Raw genomic sequence first — 16,476 nt, 5'->3', positions numbered from 1 at the left:
GTGGCCAAAGAAATAGGAGGAAAATACAATGCAATGTCATGGGTGTCAAAGGAAGGAGAATTGAAAGACAGATGGACTGTGAGCAAGTGTCAGATGATATACAAAAGTTGAGCAGAGTGAATCCTGAGAAACTCTGAGTGTTTCTGTGCCTTCAGGAGAATGCTTTCAGTTGGATGGAATTGGCCCTTCCTGACTGACAAGGCACGCGTAAAGATACCACTTTTTTGAGAAATTTGGTAATATAAGGAAACAGAAGTGATAGTAGATAAGATGAAGTATACAAGGAGATATTTGGGGAGAAGGAGATGTAGGTTTTGAAGACAGAGAATGAGGAGAAAAGGAGATTTTGATTTGAAACAGGAGAGGTTGAGAAAGTACTTGCTGGAGATATGTGATGAGCACGAGGGAAGCAGCAGAGAGAAAGGGCTTTGAAGACAGAGAGTAAGGAAGATGAAATGATGGATATTGAAATCAATCGATTAGGACAGGGAGATTGAAGGACATTGCACTGGATGATCCAGACCTTGTCCCTAGGGTAAGGGTAAGGTTGTTTTCTGGTAATTAGGGGCATGCTTTGGATTCCAAAATAAGTTGGGAATTCGTTGTGTGGAGGCTGTAAAAAGATTTACTTAGAGATGAATACAGGGTGGTCAAACACACTGAATACCTCTCAGCCTTTTGCCCCCTGACTATGGGCATTGGGGTAAGTCACGCAGTCCTCTTTTCTCTATGAGATTAAAGCCCATTTTATCCAAAAACGAGAACAGTGAGTAATTCACTTCAAGTGAATCCTCAATATTTCTCCCCTTCATCTCTATTTTAGAGGCTGATTCATGTATTTAAAAAATCTGAAAACAACAATAAACAAACAAAAGCAAAACCCAACTACCACAGGATACAACATTGCATGCCAATTTCAATGATTTACTAATTACACTCATTTTTAGTTATTTTCCTTTAAATTCAGTTTCACATTTCTTTGCATTTAACAAAAACCTTCTAAATGTAGTAATTTATAATTTTTATAAGGAAAACATCTTCCATTTAACAATTATGAGGAGGTCTTCCAGTTACTTAACAGCTCTTGTTACACATCAAATTCTAAGGTATTTAACTGTTCTAAACATCACAAGAATGAACTTGAGACAAAGTGAAAATATAATTTGTTTATTTTAAGAAACTTCTCTTTTGTGTTTCCATTGTAGTACTGGACAGAAGCTATCAGTCACTAGCTGACTTCTTGATAGGTTGATTTCTCTTATTTGTTCGTTGGTTTATATATTTATTTGACAAATATTTATTGAATGTATATTATGTGAATCCAAGGCCAGATTAAGACATTGAAAGGCCTTAAGCACTAAAAATATTATGGTAAGCTTTAGATAAAATGTAAAGGAAGTGTAATAGTACATTATCAAAGTAAGTGGTAGGGAAACTGGACATGGCGATATCCAGGTTTATTACCTTGACAATTTTTGGAGTGTAGGTGAAGGAAAAAATGAACTATCCAAACATTCCCTTCTGATGACTCCATGTTGTGTGACTAGGTACCTACTGAGCAATCTTGCACTGGTGCAATGTGCTATGAAAGGTACAAAAGTGAATCAGACAGAACCTGCCCTAGAATAACTTACGGTCAAGTTATTTTATGAGCAACAGAAACCCATTAATTTGTGGCCATGTGGTTTTTCATTAGACATGTGTAAAGGACTGAGCTTTATTCTTATAGACTAGTTGAGGGCAAGATCAACAGCCAATGGCATTTAAATGACTTTGACCCACCCAAGTCCATTAAAAGAATTTGCATGCCAAGCATCATCAGCAAGGGTGGATGACACAGCATTCTGTAAGGGTGTTCCCTCACTGATGGGAGCACAGTGAGCCTAACTGCATCATCAAGCATGCTTCCTGTTCATATGTTAGGCAATTCCTGTTAGGACATGGGGATATTCAGCAATAATGTCCTTGAAGAAGGCATGTTGAAGAAAGAGTTATCAGGAGTTCAGTCCTCTGGGTAGAGACAAGAGTGTTGTTTTTCTAGATTCATGAGCCCCGTTAAATAGGTGTATCTTGTCCCCTTGGGGCCAAGCCTTCAGATTTATCAAGGGGCAGCATTTTAAGTTTTTCTATTGTCTAAATCAGGCATGGCACAATGTATTTACTCTGCAGCAATAAAAACCAATTAAATGATGATACATTTGAGGTCTCCATTTTCATAAAGGTGAAAGAAGATGCTGGTCTTAAATGTGCCATAAAATCTGCAGTTAAGAGCCCCATGTAAGTGGAAAGGATTTTGCTTAAATATTATTTATAAATTTTAGTAAATGTGAACAGAAATATTGCTTTCATTTTCTATAAAATGTTTTATTGAAGTACTTATATCTATAATATGTTATTATAACATGTACTCAAGAAATCCTAAAGAATCCTCTTTTTTGTTTGTCTTCTCTCAGTCCTAGGAGTTTGCTAATCCTTCCTTTGCTTTATGCATCAGTGAACACAGTTGTGGGTATTTAAGATGTCCAGTTCAAATAAGTTGATGAACTATGTAATAAAGCATATACAGGCGTGGACAAAAGTAGGTTTACTGTTTTCATTCAAATAAATAATATAATAATTAGTAAGTAATAATGCAAGGATAAATTCTGTGCTTAGGTTATTCATGACTATAAACCTGACTTTTCCTGCCTATGTCATTTTTTGTGTATTTTTGACAGAGTGTTGAGAAATAATCAGGTAAACTCCTGCTTAAAGACTAAGTAATTTAGCTAAGTTCAAAGTGAGGGCTTAGTTTATCAGGTAGTCACATTGTCACAGGGCTTTTGGGAAAGGAAATATTAACCATGGAAAGAGACAAAGTTAGATGGATATTATATACTGAAGAAATTGGATCATTCTAGGTACTGGATAAAAACATTTTTTTGAGTTCTTTGCTGCACAAGTTTGCTTTCTAGAAAAAGACACCTTGAAAGTATGTTGATCGTACTCACTGGAACTGACAATGTTACAAATAAGTTTTAGAAGTCACTGGAACCATAAAAATTCCACTGGTTCCGTTTTGCTTTCCCACAGTGACCATGACACACCTCATACCATCGTCACAAACACTCTCAGAGACTCCTTGTACTTGGTGCATAGGTAACTTTGTTCTCTGGCCTAGAATACTCCCACTCCGCCCCCATACAAAAATTTCATGGCAACAAAAAAGAACGAAAAATAAATGCAGAATCAAAAACATTTACTTGGCTTGCTATGTTATAATAAGTGTAAGCTATTTTTTTTGTCCAAGAGATTTGTCTAAATAATAGAAGAATCACCTGACAATGCTGGACTCTGTAAGAGCAGATTTTTCATTTTTATTTTCCCAGCTCTAACCCACTAATTTGAACAAGGTCTATAGCTTCAGGATATTGAGAAGACTACACAACATATTTGCAAGTAGATGGCTGCCCACTTCTCAAATGGATTTGCATTAAAGGTGCGGTCAGTTTAAATGTATTAAAGATATTCCAAATTGTTCAACTACTCTCCCTCACTTTCACTTTGAGCAGAGTAGAATATAAATGCTTTACATAAATATTTTTCTCTTCATTTTCTTTTCTTTCTTTTTTTTTTGTAAAAGTAAACATTTACAGGCTAGCAAAAAGATTAGTGGAAAAGTCTTCTATAGTGGTGGTTAATTTTCAGAGTAAAAAGTATTTTAAAGCAAAAATAGACAGCAGAACTTCTAAGTACATTTATCTAAATCATCTGGTAAAATCAGTAGTGAAAATAAATTACGATTTTCCAAATCTTAGAAACTGAAATGTTTTTCAAAAATGTTACAATAACCTAAAAGTGAAACATTTGAATTCATTATAGAATAAGTTCTTTGAGAAATAATTTTCATAAGACATATGAGAAACTTGTGATTGATTCCAAAGAAAAATACAGCGAAAACCAAATTATGCACACAGAAGACACCCATCCGACTCAGAAAACAGAGTACAAATGCGCAGAAACCTCTGTACAGAGAAAGTTCACTATGCTTTTAATAAAATGATATATTTTACTAAAGAATGACTAATTGAAAATGGCTGTTTAAAGACATTTTTATAGGATGTAGTTAATTAAAAATAATCATAAATAAAATCAAATAAGGTATCTTACAGATTTATGAATGTACATAAGCATCTGAATAATCTTTAATCAACTGAAACACTAATAGGCCTTAATAGATCAAATTTGTATAAAATTAAAAAGGAAAGTATTACATTATTTCACAATGTACAAATAAATTCCCCTCTGTTCACACACATACTACATAATGTTCATTAAGCCCTGACGCGTCCCAAGTTATGATTTCAATTGGCCCTAAAGATCCCTTAGAAAGTCCCTGGAATAGAGCTCATGTTCAAAGGGCAACTTGGCTCTAAAGCTGCCAGCTTGCTGATGCTCATTTATAACTAAATCCACTGGTTATGATGTGTCTTAATTAATGAACTGAATTAAAACTAACCAGCATACTTTGAATCAAAGATGTAACTTGTTATTATAGAAACCCAACAATCCAGTTAAAACTTAAGCAAGTAGAAACAAATATGAACCACAACACTACATGCATCCTGCAAAGATAGCAAAAGAATGAAAATTGTTTGGGTTAAAAGTCAGGACATGTCTGTGATATCACTTTAAAAGCCCAACTGCAAAAGAGAATTTGAATGACAAAGTGCAATTAAATGGTGAGATGACTACCCCCAATTCAATATTTTCCCTAAGTGACATAGCAATGTCTTTGATGTCAGAGATTTCATCTGATGAGTTGACACTGATGCATTAATATGATCTTGAGCCTTCAATTAAAGAGAGAAACACTATTTAAAAATCTGGTTCATAAAATCACATTGTCATTGACATAAACTTTTAACGGGTTTAGGTTAGAAATAATACTAAACAACATTGTCTAAAAAGTTCTGACTTGTTGCCCTGACCAATGTGGCTCTATATTGGGCATCATCAACCAAAGCAAAAGGTCACCTGTTCAATTCCAAGTTAGGGGATGTGCCTGGGTACCCGGTTTGGTCCCCAGTCAGGGCACATATGAGAGGAAACGGATGGATGTTTCTCTCTCATATTGATATTGCTCTCACTCTCTTTCTCCCTCCCTTCCCCTTGCTCTAAAAATAAATAAATATACACTATTAAAAAAGTTCTCACCTGCTGACAACAAGAGTGATCATGAAGGGTTTTTAACAGAATCCACTCACCAGAAAAATGAACAGCACTGCAGCTGTTCCGAAGTGCCAGTCCATTGCTGCTGGGTGCTCTCACATCCAAGACCAGGGCAGTGCTGTCTGTTCTTCTCTGTTCTTTTTCTTTCCCCCCAATCAGATGATGTCTGATGAAAACAACTTCTCAGTAGACGTTCCACATGCAGGCTTTGAGGTGTTTCTGCCTTTGCTGGGAGAAGGACTGAAGGTAGGTATAACCAGTCTAGATCCCCACCCTAAAAACTTGGGCTGGTCTCATGAAGATGCTTAACAAGATCATCCTTGCTCCCAGGTAAAAGATGGGGACACACCCTTCTTCCAGCTGCAAGGCAGCTCTCCGTAGGGGATGGCAGATTCACTCCTTTACTGAAGGTTTTCAGGGCAGGCCTTTAAAACGATCAGGTGTGTGGAGAATGCTGCAATTGATAGGGGCTTTTCATACTAAGCTCTATTTGCAGGTTGTTTAGGTTCTTTCCCTATTAAAAGCCAAGCAGAGTCTGTATGTGAGCTTATAGTATTCCAAGAGCATTATCTGGCCCATGCTCATAGCCACTCAGGACACAGTAGAAAACTATAAACTTTCCATTTCAGTAGACGTTAAGAAATATCCAGTCACTTTCAAAGTTGTTCTTTATGAGACAGAAAATTTGCTAACATTAAGAGGGAGGATATTTTTAAAACATTAGTTCATATAAACAAAACTCTGATACTTACAATTATAAGGTCGTCTGCCTTTAAGTGACCAGCCTAAGTCCAGGGTAGTCTCTGTTTTTGTCTCTAAATGATTGTCTTCTCTCCCCAACATTTTTTCTCTCAAGTTTTGCCTTTTTCAACTGCCGTAAAATATCACTGAAGAAAAATATCACTAAGTTAGATTAAAAGTAAACAATCAAAACCTCCAATTAAAATCCTGTTGATAATTTTTAAGATGAGGATCGGTGCCTGAAATACTAATGGACACACAGAAACCTCTTCAGGTGAGGTGGGTTAAAAGTCAGTGACAATTCCCAAGCACAGAGCCAAGAACCTGTATAGTGAGCCAATTACAACACAAGGGATACATTGAAGAGACAGCCGCCCACACATGCAAGTGGGAAACTGAGCAGCCCTGAGTTTGTGAAATAAACAGTGACTCCCACAAGGCAGGCAGCATTTGACAGTGTTCTTGGGATATGTTCTCTTCACCTCCTAATGTCAGGTATGAACATTGTGTGTGGCAGGAAGTCTCTGGAATTTGAAATAGCAGTCTGGAACAAAAGACCTAGTGGATTGTATAAGAAGTTGGTTCTGACCAAAGGGTGCTAAAAATATCCTAGAAAGGAAGAATGATCTGAAGGTCAGATCTTATACAGGATGCTGTCATGTCACTGCAGATGTGTGACAAAGAAGGTTACTCAACAGAGGTTTGAATATTCATGCTATTCCTCAAGAGCTTAGATGGAAGAGATAGGCTGCCTCAATTTACGTGCAGTGAATATGAATGCTTATAATTACAAGTGGTTGATATGAATAAATAAAATATAAGGAGATGGTCAGGTCAAATTTCTATGAATTTCTTCATAGTGGAAGAAGATAAAAAGTGAGTGTCACCCTATGACTTAGGCTGAGCAATGTATGAGCAGGAGGGTTGCATGACCATGAATGACTCACTGGACGCCAGAGATGAAGGAACCTACTCTTGCAGCCTTTGAGGGCCAAGTGAGTGCTTTATCGACCTTGAATTCTGGGCATGGCACGAAGGTCTGCACAAGCCCTCTTCATCCAGAACCAACCTTGGCTCCACCCCTAACTCAATGCCCTGCTCCAAAGATCCCAACACTTAGAGCGTCAATAAAGCAGCAACCTCTCCAGCACCTTTGTGAGAGGGGGTGTGGCAGACCCCACTGTTGCAGAGCAGCCACTGTCTTGACTGGTCATGTGAGAAATTAAGCATGAATGGGAAATCGAGATTCTGAATCACCATCCCTCCTCCTTCACCTCTTCCTCTGCTGTTTTCTCGTTCCTACTCATTTTAATGTCCTCAGTCCCGTACTATCTCATAGAACTCTCTGAGATGTGGAAATGGTCTCTCCCTGTGCTCTCCGATACAAGGTTAGCCACTAACCATATATGGCTATTGATCATTTACAAGTGGCTGCTATGACTGAGGAACTGAATTTTTAACTTTATTTCAATTTAGTGAATTTAAATAACCACATGTGGCCTGCAGTTACTATATTGCGGAATGCTTTTATCTTCTAACATTTTTGCACCAACTCTGTCTGTTCTTCATACATTCAACTCCTTTTCTCTACTGAGGGCACCCTAACTTTGCTCCAGTTTTCAATCAGCACCTCTTGGTTCCCTTTTCTTTGTGTAGTCCTATTATCTCGGTTGGCCCAATCCATTTTTCTGACTTTTGTTGATCCTATTCTCTAATGCTAACAAGTTAAGAGGCTTTAAATCACAGGCAACACAAACCCCTCTCATTTCCATGTTCACATTTTCCAGCCACCTTATCTGTGAGCTCACACTACACTGTCACACACATACCTGTACTACTCAAGGTTGTTTCTTCCATATGGTTTCACAATGCCCTGTTTCTATTCTGAATATGTTTTTTAAGTGTTCCTCCACATACGTACCAGCAGTCCTCATTTTATGGAAATTTTATGAAATTTGGAGTGATTTTCTCTTTGGAATTTTCCTGGTAAACTAACAGATTTTTCTTAAAGGCACCAAGCTTTTCCCGGGAAAGGATTTTCTTCTCTTTCCTAAGGCACTGCAAACTCTTGAATGGCATCTTAGTTGTCTGCATTTCTACATTTGCTCACAGCCTGGGGTACTGTCATGTCTTTCCTGAAAGACAAAATAATCAGCATCTTTCACCGAAGATGATGGATTCTACTGATCTTGAATTTTTTGAGCCAAATAAAAGTAACTGGCTATTTCATCCCTATTTATTTACACAGCACCCATAGCGTGGATCATATATTTCCATGGATACGCTTTTATGCTGTATGTGAACCTCTGTGTTCATGTATTTGTCTAATCTAACATAATCAGTTCTATAAATTATTTAAAAATAAATGAAACATAAACATAAATCCTAAATAGAGAAGACATTGAGGGAACTATGTTAAAGATACAATTTAAGTTCTTCTTATAATAAATGATCATCAGTTAAGTTCTACAATATTTTTTCTTTGTTCTACTGTCTGCCTTGCACTATGCTGAGTACTAGAGTCACAAACATGGATGTCCTGGTCCTCACCCTCAAGTGGCTCCAGGTTAGCTGAGTGAGAAAGACAACAGACTTTTTCCCAACTTGCTAATTGGAAGCATGCAGGTCTTTGAATAAGGAGGCCATTTCAACATCATTTCGTTAATGGTGATGATACTGTAGAAACTTAATTCTTGTTTTATAAGTAGCCCATGATGAAACTGATTTTGTTATATGTCATCTCTCTTAAGGTTGCAGAACCTATCATGACGTTAAGTGAGGACTTATTCTACTATTGAAGGTTACACCCTCAACATGATAAAATTGATTTCTGAAATGCTCGATTTCCTCTTTTCTTTGTTGCTTACCTAAATCAACCCACATTATACTTTCAAATTTATTTCTTGCTTTATCTCAACTTTGTCTTTCTGTCTTAGTTTGTGTTGCTATAGATCTGCTCGTGTTCCTCTCCACCTGGCGTTGCTGTGCCACACTTCTAATTCCACCTCTCACTCTTCCTTCCAAATCCGTTTTGTGTTCATTGTCCAGAGTAGTGTTTCTGAAACGTCACTTTCCATGTATCACGCCTCTTCTCAAGAAACCAAAGGAACTCCATATTTCCTCCCAGGTCAAAGTATCTTTGTATTTCAGCTTCTATATCCTCAGGTTATTTACTATATCTGGTGGAAACAAAATGCAATCACCTCTACAGTCTTAAGATTTTCTGCCTTTGATTTTCATTTTTCAAGAGCCTGCTTTTGGTGATGATGATACCAACATGATATAGGGTAAGGTATTAATTAATATTTGCCTAGAATACTTATTATTTGAGTGTGTGCTTATAGTCTATGAACAAGTAAAAATTTTACTTCACTATGTTGTTGACTGAAGGTTTAAAAATTGAATTCCACTTTAGTTTTTCTGAGTCACTCTAGAGATGGTGATAATTGACAAGGGAGATAAAATTATGTAACAGAAGTTTCTTTCTTTACAAATGCTATGTTATTAATTGCATCTCAAAGGGGTGATGAAGTCTCTACTACAAGGCACATTAATATATGTGTTATAAGAAAGGCCTATAGTGTTTTATGAGTCCAGCAAAAGGGAAATGATTTCCATATGAAAGATATTGTAGACCACTTCATGGAAAAGGTAGCTTTGAGATTTTCAGGATGACTATATTTTTAATAAATGAAGATATAGATGAAAAAGAAGACAGAAGGGAATATGTATTTTTTTTTTAGGCCAAAAGGGAGTCTTATCTGACCTAAGTGTAAGATTTGTGAGAGGTTGTAGTGCTGATGAGTTAACACAATGTGGAGGACTTTGAATGCCCTCCTGAGGAATTTGGATGACATTCTATGGCAGACAGATAACCACGGTGGGCTTCAGAGCAAGGTATTGACCGAGTCATAGTTGTGTTTAAAGAATTTGTGATGGATATTTTGTGATGAATGGAGGAAGAAGAGATACTAGATACAGAGAAAGATGAATTTGGAGACCAGTTGATATTGTCTCTAGGAATGTAAGGTGGTTCAATTTTAGAAAGCTTAATTACAATGTTTAATCATTATAACAACTAAAATTTAAAAAATAGCTTTCATGGGTTTTTTAAAATATAAAGAAATGGTCACTAACTTGATAAAAATGGTGTATCTTACAAAAATCTACCGTTATGCTTAGTGTGAAATGGTAAACACATTTTTATTACAATTTTTAAAAATCCCACTATTACATTACTTAATATTTCTGTGGCATAACCAAATATAAATATTACAAGATATTATCATGATGACTAATCCCAGATCATAAATTTTTCTACATAAGAATTTTAAGAGAATCAATTAAAAATAGTACAAATGACATAAAAATGTATTAAGGTGGCTGAATAGCAAATTAATAAACAATGTTTAGTAATCTACAGTTATTAGTTAGGGGATATCATGAAAGAAATGTAATAAAATAGTTTATAGTAGCGACTATAAATGTAAATTAGTTCATAATGAAGTAGAGAAGAAATATGTAGAACTTGCATCCTGAAAACCTTTAAGCTTTTAAGCTTTGCAGAGGGACAAAAAGAAGACATAAATAAATAGGAAGCTATACTTTGTTTACTTTATAGGAAGATCTAATATGATTAAGAAATCCCTCATACTCTATTTTTTGGAACTTGACAATATAATTTCATATAGAGTAACAAATAATCAAGAATACAAATTAAAATTCTAATATGTGAAAAATACAGTAACGAGTAAAGTCAAGCCTGACAAGAGTTCAGCTTAATGCTGCAGTAAAAAACACACGTTGGAATTGGAAAATAGATGAAAAGATCAATGAAGTAGGTTAAGGGATCCAGGAATAGACTTAATGTGTGGATAAGAGAAGGTCTCTCCTCTTAAATGCAGATGGGTTTTCAAAGCAGCGAGGAAATGGCACACAATTCCAAAGATGGTGTTGAGCATGTGACTAGATATTTAGAACAAAATTAATGTTCTCCTTGTAATGGAAAAAGCAAGATGCAAAAAAGGTGTTTTTTTTTTTTGTAAAGGAAACTCATCATAGAAGAAAACAACTGAGTAAAACTTTAAATATTTTGAAGTTAGGAATGTTTACCTACCTCCAGACCCCAGAAAGTAAAGAATTGATGAATTTGAGAAGTATAAGAATCAGGATGTGTACATAGCAAACAAGTATAACCAAAGCGGGGGTGAAGGTGATAAGTTAGAATAAAGATTTTTTACATGTAACAATGAAAGTTCAGTTCCATAACATACAATGAGCTATTGCAAATCTGTAATAAGTTTGACAACCCAAAATATATAAATAGGCAAAGGACATAAACAGATCTTTTACTTGAAAAGACACAGAATGGTTAATAAAGAGAAGAAAAGATGCCCAACCTTAGTCAGAATTAGGTATACAAATAAGTACAACAAATACAGGTAAAATATTTCATGCATCAGATTAGCATTTGAGAACAAAAACAGTAGATGACACCCATTGCTGTGGAGGAAGTAGGAAAATAGGAAATCATTGTCTTGCCTGAATGTGGATGTGAAAGTTGGTACAATGTTTTGGGAAGGCAATTTCACAATAGCAAACAAAAATTTAGGTATGCGCACACTTTGATGTAACAATTTCTATTGTCTCATTTAACCCCATGTACTTTGGGTACAACTGATTAAAAACCCACGTAAAAGGAAGATTTTGCATTATTGTTGTACTAGTGAAAAAAGGTAATAACTGAAATGTCTATCAGAGCAGAATTTGTTAAATGAATTAAGACATATTTGTATAGTGGAATAAAAAAGTGAAACAGATCCTTATTACCTATATGGAAAGCAGTACAGGTTACAGTAAGTTTAAAATCAAGATGTAGAAGAGTATGAACACACGTGTGTAAACATATATTTTGTGTATATATGTATATATATTTTGTGTATAAATGTGTATATAACACACTTTTATATATGCATAAATATTTTCTGGAAACATTTACAAAAACCTGTGTATTGGAAAACAAATTGTATATTTGATTTTGCATTCTGCTTGTCCATTTCTATGTTTTATTATTAGTAGGACTTCATTATGTAACAAAATGTAAAAATATTTTAAGCTTTATAATTGACCATTTAGAAATGAATTAATGTTAAGTGTCTGTCTGAAGACAGGTAGAGAGATAGGATTGGAGATATGTATGTGAACGTTGTAAGTTTGAAGGTGACATTGAAATTGCAGAGTGGAGGAGATCACTTAGGGGAGCATGAAAAGAAAGACAGGAAAATACCTGAAGAGACAATTTGCATACTTACATTTGTTTAGGAAACGGGAAGAAAAGTCAACAAAACAGACAGAAATAGTCCTTCAAAGGACTAGTTCCAAAGTGGTAGAACCAGTTTGGACCAAGGTAATTTAGATCAAAGGAAGAATGTTGAGATGAACAGGTTCCAAAACAGTCCTGAAGACAGGAGGAAAATAAAAAGAGTGCAACATTCTTCTGATTTCTTCCCCCACAATCCGGCTCTTACTCTCTGTTTCTCTTTAGACAAATTCTTCTCTAGCACTCATTCGATGCACTGTTTCCTTGTAGGTGTGGCCCTGCATCTACACCCCTCTCCCCTGTCTGTAGTCTCTCATTGGTCTCATGCAAGAACTACCGGCACGTAGATCTATCCAGGCCAGGCTCTTTTTATTCTGAACTCTGGACCTCCAAAGCCTGCCCGAAATCTCCTCTTGAAAGTTTCAATTATAGTTCAAATTCAACATGCGGAAAATTTGTGTTCTTCCTCTCAGAAAAGGTTCTTTCCCTTTGACCAGGCAATAAGACTGCCCATCTATCTAGTTGTGCAAGAGAGAAGCCCAAGTGATATTATCAATACATTTTCCCTTACCCTTCTGTTTCCTATCCACCACCACATTCTATTAATATTAAATCCAATACATCTCTCTCAGCTTCATTTCCTTTCCTCCATTGACAACCACTGTCTTTACCAAGTAATTATTGTGCGTCACCTGGATTGTTGCTGTTAACTTCCAAACAGACCAGCATCTGTTCTGGCCTGTTTCTTACCTGTTTACTACACTAGTGCTTAAAAAAGTATTTCCAAGAGTAAACTTAAGTGTAGCATCTCCTTAAAGAAACTTTCAATGACTTTTAGAAAAATAGGAACAAAAGTCTGGGTCCTTGTACATCTTCTTTTTTGCAATTATCATAGTTCCAAGTTCATGTGTATTTGTGTTACGGTTACTCTGTCCTCATGACTAGGATGTTATATCCATGAAAATAAATCATATTTTTTGAAAATTAAAATTGTATTCCTGACACCTGACACATGATAGTGTGCTTAATAAATATTTTTGAATTAATAAATAACCCCAAGAATGTGGAGTTTCAAGAAGGAAAGATGTGTGTTTCAAACTTTGTGTGACAGCTAAGATGATGAAGCCGCAAATTTTGAAAATAGGTGATGGTTAGTGAATTCCAGAGACACCTAGAATAATGTGAAAGTGGGTACTGAATATGGGTAATGTGAAAGCGTATCCAAAGAGAAAGACTGTGGAGTTTGCTCTAGAAAGGAGAAAAAAAAGGACTATATCCCCTGAGTGATTGATTCTGAAGAAATGCAGAGCATAAATGTCTGGGAGTCTGAATGCAGTCAAAGATATGTGTGTTAGAAGCAAAAGGATGAGACTTCTGGAAGCAGAGCTGGTTGTTGTCCTAAAGCTTTTGTGTTGTAATTTAAATGTTAGACGTGGAACAATCTCTCAAGGCTTAGGGTGTGGCCATAGCAACTGTCATTTATGACGGTATGATTTGTACTGTAGATATTATGAACAGGCTTCCTGAGTAATTAAAAGCTCCTTAAAGTTGGGAAATCTGTCGTCTTCCCTGTGCTTCTTTGTCATGTCTTGTGACCCTATACATGCCCAATAAATATTTTAAGTTTAATTAAGTTAAAAGCCCATTTTCCAGAAATTCTACCACCTTAGCTCTTATAGCATGTTTCTAGTCTCCATGTCCATAGAAACTCTCTTTCATCCCAACTTTTGAAAAACAATTAGTATTAGTTACATTCAGTTCCTTATCGCTTGATCTCAAACAGTAAATTTTTTCTTTATTTTTTTATTATTGAGGATTTCAAGAATAAAGTTGTGGTTGTTATCAGTGAGCACTATATACCTTTTGGCAATTATGACAGAGTTACAACAGGAAACCTGGTCACAGATTTAAGATATGTTTCTAGTTCTTGGGAGGGTTTTCTAGCACAAGCAACTGCAAACATCTTCAAAATTCCATGTAATCAAGCTGGTGCTACGAAGTGCTGATGACTAACTTGTGGAACCGCACATGCGAGCGGTCAGGCGTGTATATTATGAGTCATAGAATGGTGGACTTGGAGTCAGGGAGAAGAACACCCAGTAAAATCTGCTTATATTCAGGGATATTGATAGAGAAGTAAGTATAAGAGAAATGCCCAGGTCTATGAATTGGATAGTGAATTTGTGAATCTTTTAGTAGTTTAGCAAAGATTAAATGAAGCCTGTGAAGAGAAGTGTGAGAGAGAAAACCAGAGGGACCAGCAGGAGCCAGGTCGTAAATGACCTCATAGACATAAGGAGTCGTTTAAGCCCGACGTTAATGGTTTTCCAAATCCAAAACACCCTTGTCTCATGGTTTTTACGTTATTAGCATTACCAAAGTAGTGCCTCTCTTCTCCCCTTCAACAAACTCAGCTCCATTGAACTCGAGCCTCACTCTCTAAGAATCCCGAAGAAGATGACAGGGGCATTGCTCTGAGAAGTCTAGAGAACACGGAAGGGACACGAATTGTGCTAATCTGCTGGTCAGTGGGGTCATCGGTAACAACTTGCGTCCTCTCCATGGACACCAGGCTGACTCCGAGGCTGCTGGGGAGTTGGGGAGAGTGGTGCACTCACTGGCGCTGGGAGGCATCACTAAGCATGACAGAGCACGCCGTGTGCTAGGGTCTGCGACATGAATGTAAGTGAGGTATGCATGCTACAGAATTGGCCTGGGGTGGGCGCCAAGATAGTGTTACCAAAACATGCCCCCTCCCACCTGGGGTCCCTCTGTACTAGGTTTGCCTTGCCTGCAGCCCTTAGGAATAATGGCTCTCAGTGCCAGAGTTTGGTGAAAAGGAAAGGAACTATTTATTAAAAAGTTATATGGACTTAGAGTAATGACTTAATGTCTTTGTTAAAATCCCAAAGTCCCTTAAAACACCCACAAACACATACAGTCCTTCCTCCCCCCTTTGCCCAGTCAGGGGTACCATATTTCAGGAAAAAAAGAAAAGTCCCTGGCTCAGGTAGCCCCCAGTTCTTCCCAGTAATCTGTGCTCTGCTGGCAGGCCTCCCACAGGTCCCAGCACCATCAGCTGTGTTGCCGGGTTCTCCAATTCTTAATCCAAACCCATGTGGCACCTTCTCATGGCCCACCAGCAAGAGTCCTTTCACCACCTTCCTTCCTGCAATGTCTGTCGTGCATGCTTCCAAACTGCTAAGAGAGAGCTCTGTGTGGTTGCTACATCTTGCTTTCCTGCTTCCTATGCTTCATGGCTAACGGAGCTCCCAAAACATGTGGTTAGTTCCCAAAACTCTGTGGTTCTGCCCCCACACCATGCTGTTACCATGTCTGGGTTTTAAATTCTGTCACAAATCTTCCTCTGCATCCCCATTTCCAATTCCTCCTACAATTAGCTACACCTGCCAGCATTCCCACATTTTTTCCCAGCTTTTCTGGGCTGCCATAGTAAGTCTGGGCAGGCATGGCCCCATGGCATGGAGCAAACCACCTCCAAGCTTTCATGCAGACTCTGTAACCAGGGGGAGCTGCCTCCCAGTTATGTCAGGGGTTGAAGTCACTCCCATCTCCCTGGCTCAAAGCATGGCCACAGCTACTTAACATATCTGTGAAGCCAGCCAACAGTTATAGATATGTAAAATAACTGTTTTTGCATATCAGCTATGAAGCTGGCCAACTGTTGATATGCAAAATAGCTCTCAATGGCCCTGTTCCATGTGTCCCATCCCCCAGGTCAGACTTGAGGGGGTGAGGATATCCTATATTTTATAATTCCTGGATACCCTGAGTTCTGGACCCCATTACAAATCCCTCTTTTGCGGGGTGGGCCCTGGCTGTACCCTGTTACATTCATGCTAATAACTAACACTGTTTTTTTAATATGCAAATAAAAATGAATTAAAATGTTACATGAATAAAATGTTATAGAAGTTAATAAGTTCTGTAAGAGAAATTTGTACAGAATTCTCTAGAGAACCCACTAATCTGCTCAAAAGAGTAAGAATTTACTTAATCTAATTAATGTTTTAGAAGACCACCCAGATCATATGTAGAAAATTATTTGGAGATGACCTGTATGGAAGTAGAGAGACTATTTTTGAGGCACTTGTGGTAGGGTGGTGGCAAATGGGGTTGGAAACTCTTAGATGGACTTAGATATATTTTGGTTGTAGAATCAACAGGACTTAACAGATCAAAGT

At 37.1% G+C, this 16,476-nt stretch overlaps 1 protein-coding gene across 1 annotated transcript in view; it reads right to left on the bottom strand.

The window, feature by feature from the left end:
- Window positions 1–5,459, bottom strand: part of LOC112322896 (desmoglein-1-like) — a 40,643-nt gene extending 35,184 nt beyond the window's left edge. Inside the window, exon 1 of the mRNA XM_053913337.1 lies at window positions 5,247–5,459. Within this exon, the coding sequence (XP_053769312.1) occupies window positions 5,247–5,291 (45 nt within the window). The 5' untranslated portion in view covers window positions 5,292–5,459. The remainder of the gene's footprint in view (window positions 1–5,246) is intronic.
- Window positions 5,460–16,476: the final 11,017 nt, after the last annotated feature.

This window comes from Desmodus rotundus, chromosome 10 (assembly GCF_022682495.2).
Source record: "Desmodus rotundus isolate HL8 chromosome 10, HLdesRot8A.1, whole genome shotgun sequence".
Lineage (NCBI taxonomy): Eukaryota > Metazoa > Chordata > Mammalia > Chiroptera > Phyllostomidae > Desmodus > Desmodus rotundus.
Note: the sequence above shows the minus strand (reverse complement) of the source record. Positions and strands in the feature narration are given on the sequence as shown.